General features: G+C 35.9%; 1 protein-coding gene across 2 annotated transcripts in view; it reads left to right on the top strand.

The window, feature by feature from the left end:
* EPS15 (epidermal growth factor receptor pathway substrate 15) overlaps positions 1-19577 on the top strand; it is a 43889-nt gene that overhangs the window by 24235 nt on the left and 77 nt on the right. For both annotated transcript variants that reach the window (XM_009318721.1, XM_009318720.1), the window contains exons 13-24: positions 3980-4141; positions 4751-4948; positions 6892-7089; positions 7622-7699; positions 8069-8159; positions 9529-9564; positions 10423-10559; positions 12181-12250; positions 13444-13520; positions 14039-14201; positions 16828-17006; positions 18913-19577. The exon at positions 18913-19577 is cut by the window's right edge and continues 77 nt beyond it. In XM_009318721.1, coding sequence (XP_009316996.1) covers positions 3980-4141; positions 4751-4948; positions 6892-7089; positions 7622-7699; positions 8069-8159; positions 9529-9564; positions 10423-10559; positions 12181-12250; positions 13444-13520; positions 14039-14201; positions 16828-17006; positions 18913-19059 — 1536 coding nt within the window. In that variant the 3' untranslated portion in view covers positions 19060-19577. The remainder of the gene's footprint in view (positions 1-3979; positions 4142-4750; positions 4949-6891; positions 7090-7621; positions 7700-8068; positions 8160-9528; positions 9565-10422; positions 10560-12180; positions 12251-13443; positions 13521-14038; positions 14202-16827; positions 17007-18912) is intronic.

The raw sequence follows: 19577 nt of genomic DNA, 5'->3' as shown, positions 1-19577 counted from the left end.
CAGGAATGCATACAGAAGTTGCCCATGTCTGTGATTCTGTTCATGCATGCAGCGGTCATTCCCCTCCCCACTCTGCAGATTGCCTTTTCACGCTGTTAAAAATTCTTACGGGTATTCCTGGTTTTGCACACAGGATGATTTTGTTAGTGTGTTCTGGAATCTGTGTGTGTTCGTGTGAAGGTTGAGTTCTCTGGTGTCTTTGCACAAAAGGTATATAAAGCTAAATAAAAACTTTACCTTTAATGTTACAGTATTAGTGTCATCTGCATATGTTTAGTGTTTGATAGTCAGCAGTGTCACAGAATTAAGTCATTGTATCTAGAGCAGTAATGTTGGAAGCAACTGTCTCGGGTCCTTAACCTCTTAGTGGTCGCACAGGCTATTTGTCCCTTGTTAATTGCAGTTATAGAGTTCTGTCAGTCTGCAGAGAAGGAACAGTCTTACTGGCTTGTCAGAAAAATGAGAAACCATCAGGATCGAATAGGATATGGCTGCAGCGTTTATTTAAGCTGGTGGCCCTTTATCTCTGGTCCCTTTCTTGCTCCTGAATGTTGGAGGACCTGCATGTTTCAGGAAACTTTCTGGAACTTCAGAGAATAGTGGTGACAGACTAAGAATATCTTTACGTCATGCTTTTTTCTTCTGGTTTTATTCTAATGGTGACACTTCTAAAGATGGTGCACAAACCCAGTGTGTTCTAATCTGCCACCTTGGATCAAGCTAGTTTTGTGGCATCACACTCCAGGGTTTCTGACACCAGAATTACTTCCATGGACACAAATTATCATCTCAAATATAGCCATGGTCTGATGGGTTGCACAGACTTGTATGGGAGGAGGGAAAGAATGACAGTTTTTCTTCTATAAAAATAATTTGTATACTATGTAAATAGATACTAAAAAGTAAGGACAGAAAAAGAGTTGGAAGGAAAACATAGCATACTGGTGGGTTTTAATGTGCTTATTAAAATATCAGCTCTTTAGTACCAAAGATTAGGGGGTGTTTTTCTTGAAAAGGTATAGGCAGAGTAACAAAGATCAGGAGACTTCTAAGGCACCATTTCCTTAACTTACTCAGTGATTGGATTAGCATTTTCCTCTAAATATGGGACTAGTAAACTCATATGAAATGTTCTTGGCAGTAGAGAACTTTGTTTTACAGAGTTAATGTGTAGCTAAAACATTAGTTTTTGACCACATACCAAGTGGCATCTGAAAGTGCCTTTACCTTGCTGTCCCCTTGCTCTCTCACCACCAGCCTGCTCTTCTAGACACAGATGTTGAAGGACAGTGTCCTTCAGTGGCTAGACACTGCCTCAAGCAATGGGCTTTTGGGCACATTCACAAAACTGTCATCTTCCATCTAGCTTTTCGCATGTATGGGCATGGTTTGTCAGTCTACCTGCTAAGACTCTGAAATAAGTGGTGATTCTCCTGACTTTCCCAACAATTACCACTTGTTCCCTAGAATTTTATTGACATGAAGTCAAAAGGTCTCTGTTTTGCTTTTTCAATGGGACACTGAAACTTCGTAGAGAAATTTTTAGAACAAATGCTTGTAACTCCCGAACAAAGCATAATATATGTTTGCATCAATTGGGAAAAAATAATGTAACTGCATGTGAGACACTGCTTCAGAGAAGAGGGGGAAAAAAGTGAAAGGTATTTTGGGACTGTGGCCTTCCAAGTAGTCCAGAATGTTTCTGGCCTTCTCTTCTAGCCTTTTGATCTCCTTCTTGGCCTGAGTTTTCTTAAACAGATTTATGCTCTGAGTGTCCCACTCAGCATTGGATTTTCCCTATTCTTGGTTTGTTGCAGTGCACCAAAGCCATTAGAAAGTCAGTGAAGTTTAACTTTTCTGTGCTGTTTTAGGCTTAACACTTAGCACACGAATCGTTTGGTGAAGTACAGACTGGCAAGTTATTAAATCCATTGTCTATCTGTGGAAATACAGGTCTTTAGCCTTTCCTTGTTCTATGCTACGTTAGCATGGAGAGTTACAATTGTAAATCTAATACAAGGATTACAATTACCATAAAAATGCTAGTTTGTACCACCTCAAATATGTTAATAGTTTTCATATAGAATCTCATTCAGTGCTTGAACATTAAGATGCTGCTTCTCTGCTGAGGTGGTTCTTTGAAATCAAAGCTTCATTGGAGCCTGGTTTATTTCATGAAGATGTACCTTTGAGTATTAGCCCCAGTTCTGTGTATTGTATCTACTCTGACCTTTAATTTTGGAGTGGTTATGTCAATGTGTTTGGGTTTTGGTTGGGCTTTTTCCTTCTTTTTCTCTTCCGGGAGCCATCAGGCTTAGTCAGGTCTCTTCAGTGCTTCTCTGCTGCTGTGCCTAGGACAGACATTGGGATTCAATGAACAGTAGCAAGAGTGGAGGTGATCTATATTGTGTGTATGTGAATTCTTGCTTTGTTTCGAAGAAAGGAGACTGAAATCTCTTTAAGCTGTTACTTTTTCCCCCATTGCTTGTGTTGAGTGTCAGCTGATACTTGCTTTTCAAAGCAATGTAAAAAATGAATGGATCGAGAGTGTCCCAATTATCCAAGTCAGTAGCTGCTGCAAGAGCTTTTTGTGTGCACGCTGGCTTGTCTTTCAGATTAGAAATAACCAGTAATTCACCTAGTCTGACCGCTGTACATCAGTCATATACCCTTTACTGAACTTCAAATTTTATTTTGGGTTTTTTTTCGTGTTCTGTGTTTTATTTTGTTTGGTTTATTGTTTTGTTTTTGTTTTCATAAAAGCATCTATGATGTTTCTTTAGGTAGTCTTCCAGTTGTCTTGAGGTTACCTGTTTCCCTAGCATCTGACTGCTGCACCATATGCCTTTCTATTTTTATGTGGCTTTTTTGTCCTGATTATCTGGAGGTGTTAGCACACGTGGATAAACTATCTCCTGCACCAAAAAAACCCCCAAACAAAACACATCTAAAAAAGGACAACAGGATCTTAGCTTAGAGTAGCACACGAATGTATGATCTAATCAGAAATTCATGTCAGCTTGTTTTTTTATCCTCAATTTTCTTTTTATCTCTATTTTTTTTTTTACTGTTGTTCATGATTCTTCCTTCAATTACCATATTTTCTTGGAAAGGCTGCAATCTTCTCTTTTCATCTAATACTTTTCCTTTTGTATTAATCCTTTTTGATCTCCCTGTATTATCTCTTCCTCTTGACTTTGACAATTCTTTCTTCTTCCTAAATTCTTTTCTTGACATGTTTTTTCAATGTTATCTCTGCAGTTTGTTGAAGTATAACCATTCCTGTTGCTTGGAAATGAACTAATTATCATATGATGCTACTTAATGTACTTAGAACGCAAGATGTATACTTACTGCTTTTTCATAAATGAAAAGATGCCATATTGTTGTGTATGGAGTGTGCATTTCTTACCAGTACTGTTACATGGAAAATAAGTTTTTGGCTGATTTTTGCAAAATCAGAGGCAGGGAGGCTCTAGAAGGGAGTGCATTTAGGTTAATAATGCACCGGTTTGGTCCTTTACCATGTTGCTAAAACAAGTTCCTATTTTTGGCCATGTGTTTTTGGAAGGGGGAAGGAGTGGAATAAAGAATTTCTGTTATTAAGGAACTCAGTAAAACTTATTGCTGAAACATAGGACAGAGACAATGTAGCAGCCTGAATAACGACAACTTCTAAATTCAAAATGAAACCCTAACCTCCCTGTGAGTAAAACAGTTAATCTCTCTGATGCATGATCTTCAATATTTCAGTGAGATTCTTTTTACTAAAGAAAAGAAAAAGCAAATAACCTGATTATTTTTGTCTTAGAATTAGAATTTGAGAATACTTGCTTGTCTGACATGTCACAAATGCTAGCTTTTGAAAGATAATTTGTTGATACTTTGAAATCTGAGTTAGTACTGCGGTTTATACTGTGGAATTTAGTGGTTAGGTGGAAAGAGGGAACAAATGCAAAGCTAATCTGTTTTATTCCAGGATCTACAAGATGAAGTAAAGCGGGAAAGCAGTAATCTGCAAAAGCTGCAAGCTCAGAAACAGGAAGCGCAGGAAGTCCTTAATGATCTTGATGAGCAAAAGGCCAAGTTGGAAGAGCAACTTAATGATATCAGGCAGAAGTGTGCAGAGGAGGCCCATTTGGTAAGGTCTAGTGGCTAAGGCCATTGAAAGAGTAAATGCCTTATTTTGAAGAACTTAGCCTTCCAGTGTTACGGTTGTTGGAGCAGGAGAAAAAACTTTAACGAATAAACAGGCTGAGTGTCAAGATTTTGTGACCAGCAGAGAATAGGAAATATGTCACTCATTTCAGTGACCTCCTAATTTAGTATCAGTGTGTCAGCAAATATACTGAGATATACTTGCACACAAATAAGCTTAAGTGCAAACAAATAATGCAAAATTATAATGCAATATAAGTGTAATTAGAAGCACTAATTACTGATTTGTTAGCGGTTAAAAAAATCATCTTATGGTTACGTAGATTTTTTTGTAATATAAAGCTGTAGTATTTCTTTAAGGTCTAAAATCATATTTTCAGTATTAGAAATACCTGTGCTGGACAGGAAAACAGCTAGAATATGATGATCTTATTGAGACCAAAAGGGAATGAACCTTTCATTCGGGTATGATCTATAACCTCTGCAATAGCTATGAAGTTTTTACTTTTTCTGGTCCTAAATAAAGAGTATATGGATGTGATTGGAGGTGGGTTTTTTTGATTTGGCTTTGAAATATTTGTTGATGCTTTAGATTGCCATGCTGAAGGCTGAAATAACAAGCCAGGAATCAAAGATTTCAGCGTATGAAGATGAACTGACCAAAGCTCAAGAGGAGCTGAGTCGCCTGCAGCAAGAAACTGCAGAGCTTGAGCATTGCATAGAGTCTGGGAAAGCACAGCTGGGACCCCTTCAGCAACATCTGCAGGATTCACAACAGGAAATAAATTCAGTAAGGCAATGTGGAAGACAAAAAAAAAAATTTTTTTAGCTGACAACCTTTGGTGTGGTTTTTCTTGAGGGGAAGGCGTTGTTTTCTTTTTTTCTTCACTGTTTGCTCATGTCTTTAGTTGCTTACACGTGTTCTGTGCTAGTAGTTGCTTACACGTGTTCTGTGCTAGTAGTTGTTAGGATTCTTAGAGGCTGACTCGAGTCACTCAAGATACTTTGTGATTTTTCTCCAAGTTTTGTTAATAAAAAGGGATTAATTTATGATACTTCTTAAATAATTTGTCTTAAGGTAATGAATGAAGAATGGATAATGCACGTTTAAATTCTGTGTCCAGTAGTTATTTTAGCTTTCTTCCTCAGCCATGGCCTGGGGCACGCTCTCACTATTCTTTAATTGATGTGAAGTCAGTATAAAATTACTAAGATTTACTTAGTGCATTGTTGAAGGCGGAAAGTAAGAAGAATAAATTAGATTGAGACTAGATACTGAGAAGCAGAGATGGCTGCACTGGTTTTTAAGCACAGAACTGTGCTTTGAGTTGTCTGCCGTTACATTAAAGGAACACTTCCAGCTCCTATCTGTAATTAGTGATTTATTATTACTTCAGTGATGGGTTTGCTTGCATACCCTTTCCTCATCATTCTTCTCTGACTCGCCAGCTGTCTAATATATTAGCCAGAGTCACGTCGTTATCAAGTTAAAACAAAACAAAAAGCCTTCCTATTAACTTTGAACCCTAGAAATGGCTGACTTTTGGGTTGGTCATTTCACACATTTCATGTCTGTAACTTGTTAACAAATTTTTTTTTTTAAGACTTCCACTGCCAGAGCTCATGCAAGAACACTTTCTTCTGTTGAAGAGCCTTATAACATATTCATAATTTTTAAATTTGGCTTTGAGGTTTAGAAACTGAGAAGTAAACAAATGGGTTTTCTGTTGTTTCATCACAGGTAGAGAGAAGGTTGTGCTATTTCAATATTAATATACTAACAAGAGGTACTTGTGATGAACAGATTTGAGGCTGATAATACAAATGTTTATGCTTGACTGTACTACAAATGGTTTTTTTATAGGTTTTATATTAGTACTCATGATTTTATTGCTCTTGGCTCACAAACAATGAACAATAGGTGCTTTAGGCAAGATTAGATAATGGTTGGTCTGAGGTCAGTGTATTTGAAAGACACCTGGTATTGTCTTTGCTGCCACCTGACTTGTGACGTGCAAGGCAATGAAAACTATTAGGTGACTGAACTAGCAGAGGTCAGTGGGATTTAGACACCTAAATATCTGAACTTTGTTTATCCTTCTGCATAATCTGCCAAATCCAATAATTCCTTCATAACTGGCAGGTTGGTTGTAAATGTTCACTGTGAGGCACTGCATTAAGCATATTGCTGAAATAATAATATGTGGATCTAACTGTCTGCTTAGGAAGATATACTGTGGATTTTGTAGACTTCAAAAGTCATGTGGGAAAAGATAATGAATTTGTAACTTTCCTTCTTGGAAGATGAGAATTCTGATAAAGCAGCCTTTTTAATTTAGAGTTTAAGGCAATTGCAAATGCGTAATTAAAAAAAAAACACACACCACCAACAAAAGCCCAAACAAACAATAAAAACCCTGAAAGCTTTGCAACTCTTCTTATGAGTTTGAGTAGAAACAAAGCAACAACTCTTGGTGTTGCCAGTGATGCAGTCTGCTTCCTTGGCAGGAGAAGGTTCTCAGGTCTGTCCTTCAAGTACCTCTTCTGAATCATATTTGTGATTATCTCTCAAATTTCACCCTTTGATTGAAAGAACATGGTTTTTATTACATTTGCTTTTGAAAATAAGAATTTCAGACATATAACTTCCATCTTATGTTTAAGAGGGTATGGTCATATACCAGCTTCTGTGTACTGCCATACTGATGCATATACATTTATTTCTTTTTACAGGTGCAGACAAAACTTCTTGAGCTGAAAGAATTGGAAAATAACCAATTTAGTTGGCACTCTCAGCCACATAATACACTTGTTAATGGAACTGTGGATCATTCTAGTCTTAGCAACAGCAGCAGTGAAACTTCTAATCTTAATGAGAATGCTGAAAGGGAAAGTATAGCAGAAGATGAACAAATAAACAGTGTGTCTCCAGTGAGTAGTGTTTTGCCTGCTTCATCATGATGCAATGCAGCTGTGAAGTTGGAATAAGTTAAGAATGTATCGAGATTCATACAATTTCAGGGTGTTATTCTGATGGACTATGTCTCAGCAATCTGGAAGTTGATAAGCAGAAAAGGAGGCAATTTTAGCTTGGCTGGAAAGTGGCAATAAATTTTTTTCTGTGTTTGTTTCCAAAGCAAAATGTCATAAATTGAATAGTAGAATTAACATTAAAGGAGAGCAGCTGTCTCCAGTTGATGCAACAAGAATGGAATAAGGAATAGTACAGAAAATCTAAAGCTGTCTTGCTTTAAATGTCCCTCCTTATGTCCCAGTAGATTCTTGATTTTTATTTTTTTTTAAAACTTTCACAAGGTTTATGGAACACTTCAGTATGTTCCATAATGAGTATGAACCTCTTGAAGTATCCTTTAATATATTCTTTTAGCTATTTAATACTTAAAATTATATTCTGTAGTCTTCTATTTACTTATTTATGGTGAATTGCTTTTACCTTACGTAGATAAGGAATAGTCCTGAAACAACAGCCTCTGTTATGGAAGAAGAGAAAGAGACCCCAGCTGCAACTATTACCAAAAAAGTGAGTTTGTTCAGATCTGGGGGAGGAAAAGGTAAATTAAAAAGTCCTGGATAAACTCTTTCAGGCTTGCATCATGGTCATAGAACAACAGAGAAATGCCTTATTTTATAGCGACAATAAGTCACTTCTTATTGTTTTTATTTAGAGTGTGATGTTATGAAAACATTTCCTCTCATATATAGCAGGCAGGTTGTTGTTGGAAAATATTTTGGATCCCCATTGATGAATTATGTAGAATCCTAGCTGTCTTTTTTTTTTTTTTTTTAGCTTAAGAAACTACTAAATGGTAACACAAGATGACATAAGTGTTTTCTGTCCTGCATGTATTAAAAATTTAATACCTTTCTCTACTTCTTTTGCATTGCCCAGGAAGATCCATTTGATGCTGAATCTCATCCGTTGCCTGATCTAGTTTCTGAAGCCAGCTTAGAGTTCTTCCAGTCTGACCCTTTTGTTGGCAGTAAGTAAACTTTTCTCTGTGCAGATTTGCAGAAACAGGTCTTGTATGAACACATCTCAGACTAATCTTCACCTTGGAACTGCTCTGTATAGAATAAATGTGAAGGTGTTTGAGTGACAGGAGTGTGGAGCCAATAGTGTTACAAAAATGGAAATGAGAGTTCCAGGATGTTTCACATTCCTTCATCTGGACTTTCTAATTAGCTGTGAAAATTGCACCTTTCCCTCACCGCTCTTTTCTGAGTACCTCTCTTACCTCCCACCCACCCTTAATTTGCAGCACAGATCCACAAACAGATCAACTGAGTGTTCAGTGAGCTGTGGTGTGGGGAGGGTGTGGGTGCTTGAGAATGAATGGCTGTGGCCTACTTATGGTGAGTTTGGCAGTCAGAAAAAGGTAATGTGGAACTGCACCATCTGTTTGTCTTGTGGAAGTGCTATGCTTTATTTTAAGAACTTGCTGCTTACGAATGCTGTTCCTCTGATTTTGGGGTTTTTTTTATGTTGGAAGAAGTGATCTGTCTATATGGAGCCACTTGGAGAAGGGGAGTTAATTTGAATTAACTGCTGAAGCAGATGTTTTCAGCCACGTTGATTCTGAAAGCATGTAATATATTAATGTAGTCTAATCAATTTAGCTAGTATCGCTTCAAAAGAAAAATAAGCTAAATGTTTCAGATCACTTGGCTTCTGAAAGAATGTCAGTGCAGATTTAATAGTTTTAATGAATAAATTAAACTAATTTAAAACACCTTGAATGTTTCTGTGTAAATATTGCTTGATTTTTGTTTATATTGAAGTGATCCTACTTACAGCACATGACACAGCCTTTCAGAGGAGAAAGGTATGTCTGTTAGTAGCCAGCCTTTTGGGCTTTGTGTGCTCAGTATGTTCAGGGCTAGATACCTACAGCTAAGAGGCAGTATACCTATGTCTCTCCAATGTAGATGAGGGAGTAGAACTGATGTAGTTGGGCCCTGTGTCCAGTACAGAAATGAACACTTAGGAGGTACCATCCATGACACCTGTGAGAACTATCAAAACTGGGACTAAGCTTCTATCAGTGGTTAAGCCTGGATTACCATGGTAGTAAATACTGCATAATGTGGGCGTTTATTGACAATAGTCAACAGAAACGCATCTTTGAGATGGCTGCTTTTGTGTGTATTTCATGCTGGTAATGAGCTACTTCATGAATATTTGCTTCATCTAATGCTAGCTCTTGTAGTTCCACTGAAAATAGTGAAACTATTCCTCTGAGTGAGAGTTGTTTAAATTCTAGCTGTAGAAATGAGTTTGTATCCAAAATACTTCAACTCGGTACATGCTTTATGATAAGAAGCTACAAGTCACTCTCCTTTTTTTAACAGGTGATCCTTTCAAAGATGACCCTTTTGGGAAAATTGGTAAGTAACTTTGTAACTTTTAATGTGTGTGTTTTTCTAAGCAAATCCTGGGGAAGAGTGTCACCACTTTCAGCACAAAAAAGGTGGAAATGACCCAAAAAGTCACCATAGGATGGATATATAGCAGTAGCAGCTGGCCAGTTGTGTTAAAGCTTTTCAGAGAAGCCCATTGCCAGTGAACATCTCTCTTGCTGTTGGAAGTCTCCTTAGTTGGGGTTTAAATATGTGAAGGTGGTGAACAGAAGGCCCCAAACTCTTGCTGCTTGTTTTATATGCCAAATAGTAAGACTATACTCTTTTAAAGGCCCTTAACTTACCAACTTTCTTCAGCACTAAATATTGAAAATGGTGGGAAGTCTCTATTTAGACTGGCTGTATAGGCAGTGTCATTGCGTTACTTGCTTGGTCCTGAATGGAGTTACTGGTGACAAAAAAGCAAAATGGCCAGTAGGAAGGCTATAGCAAAATAGCATTGTGCACCAAGTGTCAAATAAGAAAACATCAGTTGTGTTTGGGGAGTAAAGGAGAGGAGGGTAGGAGAGTTCTGAAAAACATTGGGTTTTGTAAAATGCTTCATTTTTAGGGGGGCTTGGCTAAAGAACCTATATGCTCAGATGATTCAGGAACTGAACCATTGGCACCATCCAAAGTTTCCATGATATGCAGAAAACGTTGGCTTGCCTAATGTTTTGAATCACAGCATACAAATTATTCACAGATGAATTTCATACTTCAAAGATTCTTGGTCTTAAATGTGTTACCTTCTTGCAGTATGAGAAAAGCAATATAATGTTTAGTTTGTAAGATACCAAGCTAAGTAAAGCTAGCAGAAATGTTAATGAGATGTTTACTTTTTAGATCCCTTTGGTGGTGATCCCTTCAAAGGCTCAGATCCTTTTGCAGCTGACTGTTTTTTCAAACAATCCTCCGCTGATCCTTTTGTGACTGCTGGCACTGATCCATTTAGCACTGCAGACAACAGTAATAATATCACAGTAGGTTTGATAGCATACCTTTTACTTCCTTCTATATATGATTTGGACAAAATAACCTATTCTCTACATTTGGACAGGCCTTGAAATGCTGATATTCAGAAATCATATAGATAAAAGGTTCCCTCTTACCCCATGGCTCTGTCTTGTCTTTTTTTTTTTTGTGTCCTATTTTCTAGAAATAGTCACAGATGAAATAGAAGTAAAAATAAAAACATTTTTAAAATGTTTCAGTGTGGAGCTTCATTGCTCCACAGATAAGAACATTTGAGAATAATGAACTAAGCTCTATTGGTAGCTGGTGGAACTTACTAAACATTGAAAGAAACCCAAGATTCATCTCACCAAGTTATGTTGAGACACTTGACTTTTCCTTCCAAAGCATACAGGATCAATAAGTATGTTCTATATCGTATCTGAAATCTGATGTGGTACGGGGTTTCCCCTCTGAAAAGTCAAGTTGTTCTATAGGTATTTGTTGTTTGGGTTTTGTTGTGGGGTTTTTTTTTTAGTAAGAGTCATTGAAGCCCTCTCATAATGTGGAGATTCTTACTGAAGGTACCTCTTTCAAGTGTACTTAGGTGTAACTTTTAGCTGTTCACATTATAACTGAGCAGTTATTGATTAGTCTTGAGCCTATAAGAAGGTAGAGTTGGGCATGAAACCTTTGATGTAGGATAGAACTTGATGAAGATGAGGTAATATTTAGGGCTGATAGACAAACACTTAATCTAAGAAGCTGAAATTCTTCATGTCATAAGTTTGTCTCCATCCTTTTGCCATCTCCTTTCCCTCTTGGTGCTGCTTCTGTTCATACCTCACTTCCAATTTTGTTTGTGTATAAAATATGTGTATACATATATAAAAATTAAAGCTACATGAGGATTAGGAAGTTAAGTGGCTGTAGAGTATGCCTGAGGCAAACCCACAACAGCTGTGATAGTGAGAAAGCACTGCACCTAACAGTAGTGTTGTCCTTCCACATGGTGTGCACATTATGCAGATCCCAAGGTCGTATTACACACCACAGCCTACACCTCCAACCTTAAAAATTAGTTTTCTACAATCTTTAATACTTATTCAGTACACTATCCTTTGCCAAGTCTTAATATTCTAATATAACCAATTCTTGGTCATATTACAGTCTGATAATAACAGAAGTACAGAAGAGAAAAAAAAATTAAAAAAGGGTCAGAGCTGTGGTGTGAGATTAGCAGTCGATTCTTGCGAGATCTGTGTTTCTGAACTGAAGTTAAGTTATGCATTCATCCAAAAAGCTTTACCACACCTTTGTGGTGTTGATATCTTGTAGTTATATCTTCATGAAGATGGCTCTGGTTGTAGAAATCTGAGACCAAAATGAGTATTAGATATTCTTAAATTTTAAATTAGTGGTTACCAAGTATGTTGCACATATTGTACCTTTATTCCATCCTTTGGGAGTATTAATCACAGTTCTGAGGAGGAGTTTCTGTTAACAGACTTGTTTACTGATGCTGATAAAAGCTATGTCCAAAATACTTTATCTTAAAACTTCTAAACGGAAATAAATTGTGATTGTATTCTTAGAACAAGGAATCTTTTAAGCTGAAAAATTTCCCTCCAAAGGAATTTTTTATTTTAGACAGAGTTATCGAAGAAGAATGACCCTTTTGCTCCTGGTGGAACAACTGTTACTACATCAAATGATCTAGGTAAAAGTAGATTATACACATCAGACTTCTTGGGTTTTGTTTTTATTTGCTTTTGCTTATTGTTGTTTCCAGTCTTTTAACTGAATGTGTGATGGAGTGTTTTAGGGATTTCCTACGTTTTCTGAATTTTTCTATAAAGTATGACATAAAGTGCAAGTTTGCAGGGGGGGTATTTTTATAAAACAAAACTGTCTCATTATCTTTAATGCATATCACTGAAGACTGATTCTGCAAAAATGTTCCTCTGCCTTCCCTAAAACTGGTGAAATATCCTGATCTAAGTGTTTGGACTACTTGAATGGTTTGTACTGGTACCTGTTAGGGTTGTTTTTAGAGATTTCATGTCACTTTCTAAGTAACATACAAGATAGTTTTGTGCTATGAGAGGAGATGTGGGATAGAATAACTACTTAATCAAGAACTTAACAGTAAAAGTTCGCTCCTTTTGTTTTGCTATGACCCTTCCTCATTTGAGGGCTAAAGGTGTTTTAGGGAAGGCTCCGATACACTGTTTTCCCAGATTACACTGGCAAATGGTAATCCAAAACATGAATCCACGTGTGATTTCACACTGTAAACCTGTTCAGTTTAATTGTAGGAAAAAATGCTGTTTTCTGGAGAGACAGAAGTGAGTATTGGTAAAGACACTGCACTTCTTGCTTTACAGTAGAATAGCAGTTTTAACATATTTTGAGGCACATAAGAATGAAAGGGTACTGTTGAATTAGATTGAGATGATATGAGGTTTAGATACTTTACTCCACAAGTGGGCCTACAGTCAGAAGTGAGCTCTTGTTCATGTTTTTATATATGTATACCTGTATGTATATTTATGGATGTATGCACACAAAAAATCTCTGCGTGTATACATACATGTATCTTGGCAGAACATCCAGTAGTGTGGTTATTTGATACTTTCAGTGGAATTTAACTTTTTTTAATGTAGGAAACCAGAATACCAGTATTTCTTTTGAATTACTCCCTGTTCAGGAGAATTATTACTCTTAATCGGTAGTTGACAAAATTTTTGTAAAAGCTACTTAATAACTTAAAGTGCCCACCTCAAAATATTTCACTTGAATTAGTCTGTGCTGCAAAATATGTAACAGTTGCTTTTTTGTTGTGGGATTTTTTTCAATCTCTCATATTTAACTTCTAATCTCATTCTGTTTACTTGATTTGTGTGTATTTAGCTACAGACCCTTTTGCCTCTCTGTTTGGAAATGAATCCTTTGGAAGTGGCTTTGCTGACTTTAGCACGCTGTCAAAGGTAATATGAAGCTAGTGCCACTCAGAAAATGTGTGAAATTCTAGTGACAAGACATAGCTTATTGTCTCTGCCAACAGTTTTGTTGTTACAGTTTTGCCACTACTAGAAATTTATAATGGTTGACTTTGTTTAAAAAGAGGTCTTTATAATAAATTGTCCTGCAATTCCATTGTGGAGACTGCAATGTAATCTTTGTGGCTTAATGAGTATTTTCTGTATATTTGAAGTGATATTATAATTATTATTTTTTAATATTTGCTGAGTTTAACAGCAAAAGTATTACTTTTGCAGGTATAACTGCACTCAACTTTATATTGCTGTACACACTAACCATTCCTGATTTTTCTTTGTTTTCAATCTCCTGGAGTATGTGGATGATATGTTTAAAAACAAAGTATTTTCTTTCTGTCTTAGTCCAAACTTTCAGTTCTAAATAAATATTGCATTGTTGAAAAGAAGGGAAAGTATTAGTAGAATTGCACTGAAAATGTGTGTGTTGCTGTTTTCTTTGTTGGAAGGCCAACAATGAGGATCCCTTTAGCTCTTCCACATCAGGTTCTGTCAACAACGTGATCATAACTAAAAACTTATTTGAGGAACCACCAGCTAAAAATGAGGATGTTCCTCCTGCATTGCCCCCTAAAACAGGAACTCCCACAAGGCCCTGTCCACCACCGCCCGGTAAGAGCTGATACTGAGATGTTGTTAACGATTAGCTGCTTCAATATTGGCAATGGGACAATAATTATGAGGGGATGGTGAAGTGTCTGAATTTAGAATGAATGAGCAAGATGTGAAACAAGCCTGTTCCTGATCTGTTGGTGGTTTCCTCAGAGTTAAATTTTGCATGGTGTTGGGGGTCATAGTTTGTTTTTTGAAGAGAGAAAGGATATAGAAAACAGGAAAAAATAGTTATTACAAGTATCTGCAAGAACATAGCATGGCTGCAAATTAAATGGTTATTAATGTGATACATTGTGAATCTTGCATTAAATTATGCTTAAAGTGAGACTTTAGTGTGTTTTATCCATTGCAAAACCTCTGGTTTTAATGCAAAATGAATTAAATAGGGTTAAATAACTGTCTCAAGTTTTCAGATTAACTTTTTCCAGGTGGCCTTGCCAGAGGTCTGTGGTAGTAAACCTAGCCAATATAATAGTAATAAACCCAAGTTTCCTATGCCATTTTCTGTTCAGTGATAGCTGAGTCCTCTGGCCTACCCTGTGACACAAACCACTCTGCTTTCCAGAAAAGACCATGATTATCAAAAATAACGCCTTCTTGTGGTTGCAACAAGCCCACATTACAACAGACCCCTCTCCCTTTTTTTTTTTTGCATAGATTGGAAAATGTATTACTAATAGTCCCTTTTTAAGTTTCTGTCCTTTGTTTCATTTTCTTTAAAAACTGCTGCATCATTTTTTCACTATTGCACTATATAGATCAATCTTAAGGTGTTTCAGAAAATTGTGTAGCATGAAACTTAAATATGTATTCATCTCTTTTCTCAAAAGAAGGGGAACACAGTAAATGTAGGATTATTAATACTAAAGTTCAAACTCAGCTGTTTAATTTCTAATGTTGATGTGAGATCTGGTTCATGCTCATGCCCTGCAAGTAATCAGTTTCATTGCAAATAACATTAGAAGAGCTGACATAACAAGTGATGATAATTCAAATGTTTGATAGTGTTTCCTCTTATGGTGGTCCTTATTTAAAATTAAAAAAAAGGATTTCTGACTTCATTGTATGGGAGTGGCTATGATGTGGTGTACAGATTCTCTTTTAGAATACAAGCTTCTAGTGGTGGAACAACAGCATCCTTATCAATAGATGACTAGAAAAAAGTAGCCTGTTTTGATTTGCACATATTAAAAATGATACTGTGGTTATCTTGATAACCATTACTAATAAATTATTTTCCTAATGGAAATAAAAAATGGAAATAACTTAAGTGTATTTGTTTTTAATTCTTCTCTTGGTCTGACTCAAAACAAGGGAATGCTTTTTCAAAGAAATTCCCCAAAATCTTTCTCTTAATTCGTCACGCTACTGGAAAGTGTGCAGAAGGGCTGTTTGCTTGCCTCTGAAATCCATTGCCTTTCTAGATACTGATAAGCACCCACATTTCATGATTTCTTGGGCAGATTTGAAGATTGTATATTTCATATTCTTATACTTATTAATCCTTCCCATGTAGAAATAAAATTCCCTAAATGTTATTTGAAGCTGCTTCTCCCACGTTATTCAAGACATAGACATGCGTCGTTTGCCAGTAATAGAACATCATCAGCGAGTGAGAGCTATCATGGCAAGGTTATCTGCAAAGTGTCTAAATAAATCATATATTCCGGAGGGGGTATTCTCTAAATCATTGTCAAATTAGAATCTCTTTTGGTCTATGAAAGAATTTTTAGACTAACTTGCAACAGTGATCTGCAAAATAATAAGCACTTTGGTTTGATTCTGCAGTTTAAAATGGCAACAGAAGCACATTTTAAAATATGACCATTATAAGTGTCGAACCACTTGCAGAACCTGTTAGTCAAATTCAGGAAACTGCAATGAAACCTTTTCTGTTAGCAGTGACATACGGAGAGAATGGTGGGATGAAATTCAGCTCAACTATTCTTGGAAGTATTTGGGTTAATGTCCTCAAAGGTGTTGAAAGCTGACTGGGATTAGGCTGGAAAAAGAGCAAGATAAGTGAGGACTTGTGCCCGATTCTGTTATATCTGCAGCTACTTAGGCAAGGATTAACAAAATAGTTAAGCCTGTGATTGCTTGTTATCATACTCCTTCATTCTGTTAGTTTATAAACTACAGAAATTCCAGGTGTTAGCATAGTGAGAGGACATGGTGTTTTGAAGACTTACAAATATATATTTCTGGTCTCTGAATGAAATTGTGTGAACTTGATCCAAACAAATAATAAAAGAGCCTTGCTGGAATGATCACGGACAGTTGATAAGCAGAAGAAAAAATTACTGTGCTGATAGAATAGGGGCTCAAAACTGTTAGAAATTCTCTTCCCAAAATAGTTAATTAGTACATAACTGTGTTCTTGAATCATTAACATGTGTTCCTTTTTACCTGATTACCCTTTTAAGAAACTAGGGACCATACCCTCATTTTTTTAAATTGGCAACCCTTCCTCTGAAGTCATTGCAACTCCACTAGTTTACTAGAAGAGGTTGCATTCCAAGTAGCTTTTGAATTTGTTTTTGTTTTGGGGTTTTTTTTTTACTATTTTTGGCATGTTATTACCTGCTATCTTAAATTCCTTTTAAATTCATTTTAATCTAAGGGAAAAGACCTATCAATCAAATAGACTCTTCAGATTCCTTTAAACCGAGCGATCCATTTCAGCCTTTCCCCACCCCAGACATTCCCAAAGAACAAGAAGCAGATCTATTCTGTGATCCATTTGCTCCCACCAGCATCAGTAAAGAGGCTGACCCCAACAATTTTGCAAACTTCAGTACTGTGAGTAAACACTTTTTACATTTGTTTCAGTATAATGACAGCTTTGAATTGTTCACACTGAAGTCTTCAGTCTAATTTAAAATATCAAAACATGTCCCATGTACAAAAGGGATATCGCTTCTAGTTAAGACAGTATTTACATTTAGTTTACAGCTGAGGCTGTCCTAAAACAAAATACTGCAAAATGTTGTAGTTAATGTTTAAATTGCATTGCTTTTATGATTTTTTTCATGGAGGCCTCCTAGCTTTTAGAAAATAGGACTTTTAAAATGTCTATATTCTAGGGATTATCCATTTTATCAGAGCATCCAGCAGATTTAAATTACATATCTATAACAAGCACACTGTTCACTATCCAATTATAAAAATGAAACATAAGGTGTGATTTTAATTTAGCTGTCACTGAACTGTTTGGTCATAATTTCAATGTACTGAAATATTGATAAACAGCCTCATAACGGTATATGTTAATGAAATACAAATTGGTGAGTTTTGAATGGCTAGTAAATTCCAGACTTATGTACAATGAAGTAAAAGGTAGTAAGTGTCTCTTTATAACCAGAATCCATTTCATAGAAGTCGTGGTGTCCAAGCAGTAGAAGCAAATCTAAAGGTTTGTGCATGTCTATATATATTTCTTTTTTCTTGAGCTTTTGCAAATAGGAGTTTTGAAAGGCATCATCTTACTTTCAAGCTTGATCCCTGTTAAATGCAATTCGCATTTACAGTATCTTGATCATACTGCTTTTTTTTATTTTCAGGCCTAATAAACTATGTGCTTAATTGAAGTAAACTGAGGATTGACAGGCTCTCAAAATTGACTTGCACTGGTTGATGTGTCTTGTAGCATGATAATGTCTGAATTGCTGTTATTGATTACTGTTACTAGTTAGAGGGACTGAGAAGCCAGTTTGGAGGAGAGTGTGAAATGCAGAGGAGAAAACAAAAACGTTCATTATCTTTATGAAGGAAAAAATATTCTTTTCCAGCTGCAATTACTGAAAATACTAAGTGAACTATGGAGAAAACTCAAGCTTTTCTACATTTATTTCCCAAAGAAGCAGCTCAAAGCAGAAACTAGCTGGAGTATATTATGAGAACCCTTTCAGACTTAATACTGGGACATTCATGAAGACATGGGCTTCACCTACCTCTTAGCTTTTCTGCATGCTGACTAGAAACGAACTTTAGCATAATCTTTTGTATTTTATTTAAGATAATACCCTTAACTGTCTCTGATTTATAATCATTGTACCACAGAAACTTAGTTCACGTTCTGTTCACATCAATATACATGGAAAGAATCTGTTCTTTTTTTTTCTCTTGTATCACGCTGACCTTTCTCTATATTACTACTAAGCTTCTAACTGTACAGTTACCTTATTATTTTGCTGCTTCTTGGCAGAAGTATTTTTCATCTGCACAATTAAAAACAGTCACTTTACAGCTAATTTTTGCAGTCATTGTCACCTGGAAAAATCATCCCTAATGAAAGTAGGGTAAATCAGGATGTTCCACAGTGTGGACAGGGGTGTGTTTTGCAAAATGTTCTCCTGATTTATTAAAAATTTTTCTTATATAGACTGTTTTTTATCCAAAATAGTTTGAATTTAAATTATAGCACTTTCTGCTCAGTAACGTTTTTGAAACTTAATACTGAATTTTGAAACATGGCTTATTTAATAAAAATAAATCAATTGGATGGCTTCAGTGCAGTTCTTAATGGTTAAATCTCAGAGTAAGCTAATCTTAATAGTGTATTAAAATTAAAAAACAAGTAATATTTAAAGACTAGAATATATACAACATTTTGTAAGAGTGTAATTGTCCCTTAAACCAAGGACTCGGAAAGTATTAGATACCATTATATTATTAATCTGGTTTATTTTGTTTTTTAAAAATGCAGTATTCTACTGAGGAAGACATGATTGAATGGGCTAAGAGGGAAAGTGAGAGAGAAGAGAAAGAAAGATTGGCAAGACTAAAACAGCAAGAGCAAGAAGACTTGGAACTGGCTATTGCACTCAGTAAATCTGAAATATCAGAAGCATGAAGTTTAGAATAAGATTTTGTCTTATGTCCACTGTTTTGTCCCTTTTCCTGAATACCTAACCTATTTAAATGTTAATCAGAAAATACATATATACAAGAAACTATGAAAGGTTTTTAATTTCTGAAAGTGATGTGAATGTTTCTGCTAAATTCAATCCCTTTGGCTATTGTTTGAATAATTGTGAAGTTTAACATTCAATTTCTCTCAAGTTTTCAGAGAACAAAGTATTTTCCCAGCTGTAAGCAAATCAGTTTAAAATGCAGATAGTGAGACTAGTTTGACTGTAATCTGTCAGCAGTTGGTAATTGAGCATAAAGTGAACATAGCAATTATTCTGTCATGGCTGACTGTCTCCCATCAAGCAGTTAGTCATTTGAAACCTTTTATCCTTCTAAAGAGATTTTAGTAATGCCAGAGTTGTGGAGTGCTTTATTTTATATGTATGCATTTAGATTTTTCTCTTTATTGAAGATTCTACGTTTGGATTTGAAATAACAATCTTCATGGAGTCTTAAGTC

This window comes from Pygoscelis adeliae, unplaced genomic scaffold (assembly GCF_000699105.1).
Source record: "Pygoscelis adeliae isolate BGI_AS28 unplaced genomic scaffold, ASM69910v1 Scaffold82, whole genome shotgun sequence".
NCBI classification, from domain to species: domain Eukaryota; kingdom Metazoa; phylum Chordata; class Aves; order Sphenisciformes; family Spheniscidae; genus Pygoscelis; species Pygoscelis adeliae.
Note: the sequence above shows the minus strand (reverse complement) of the source record. Positions and strands in the feature narration are given on the sequence as shown.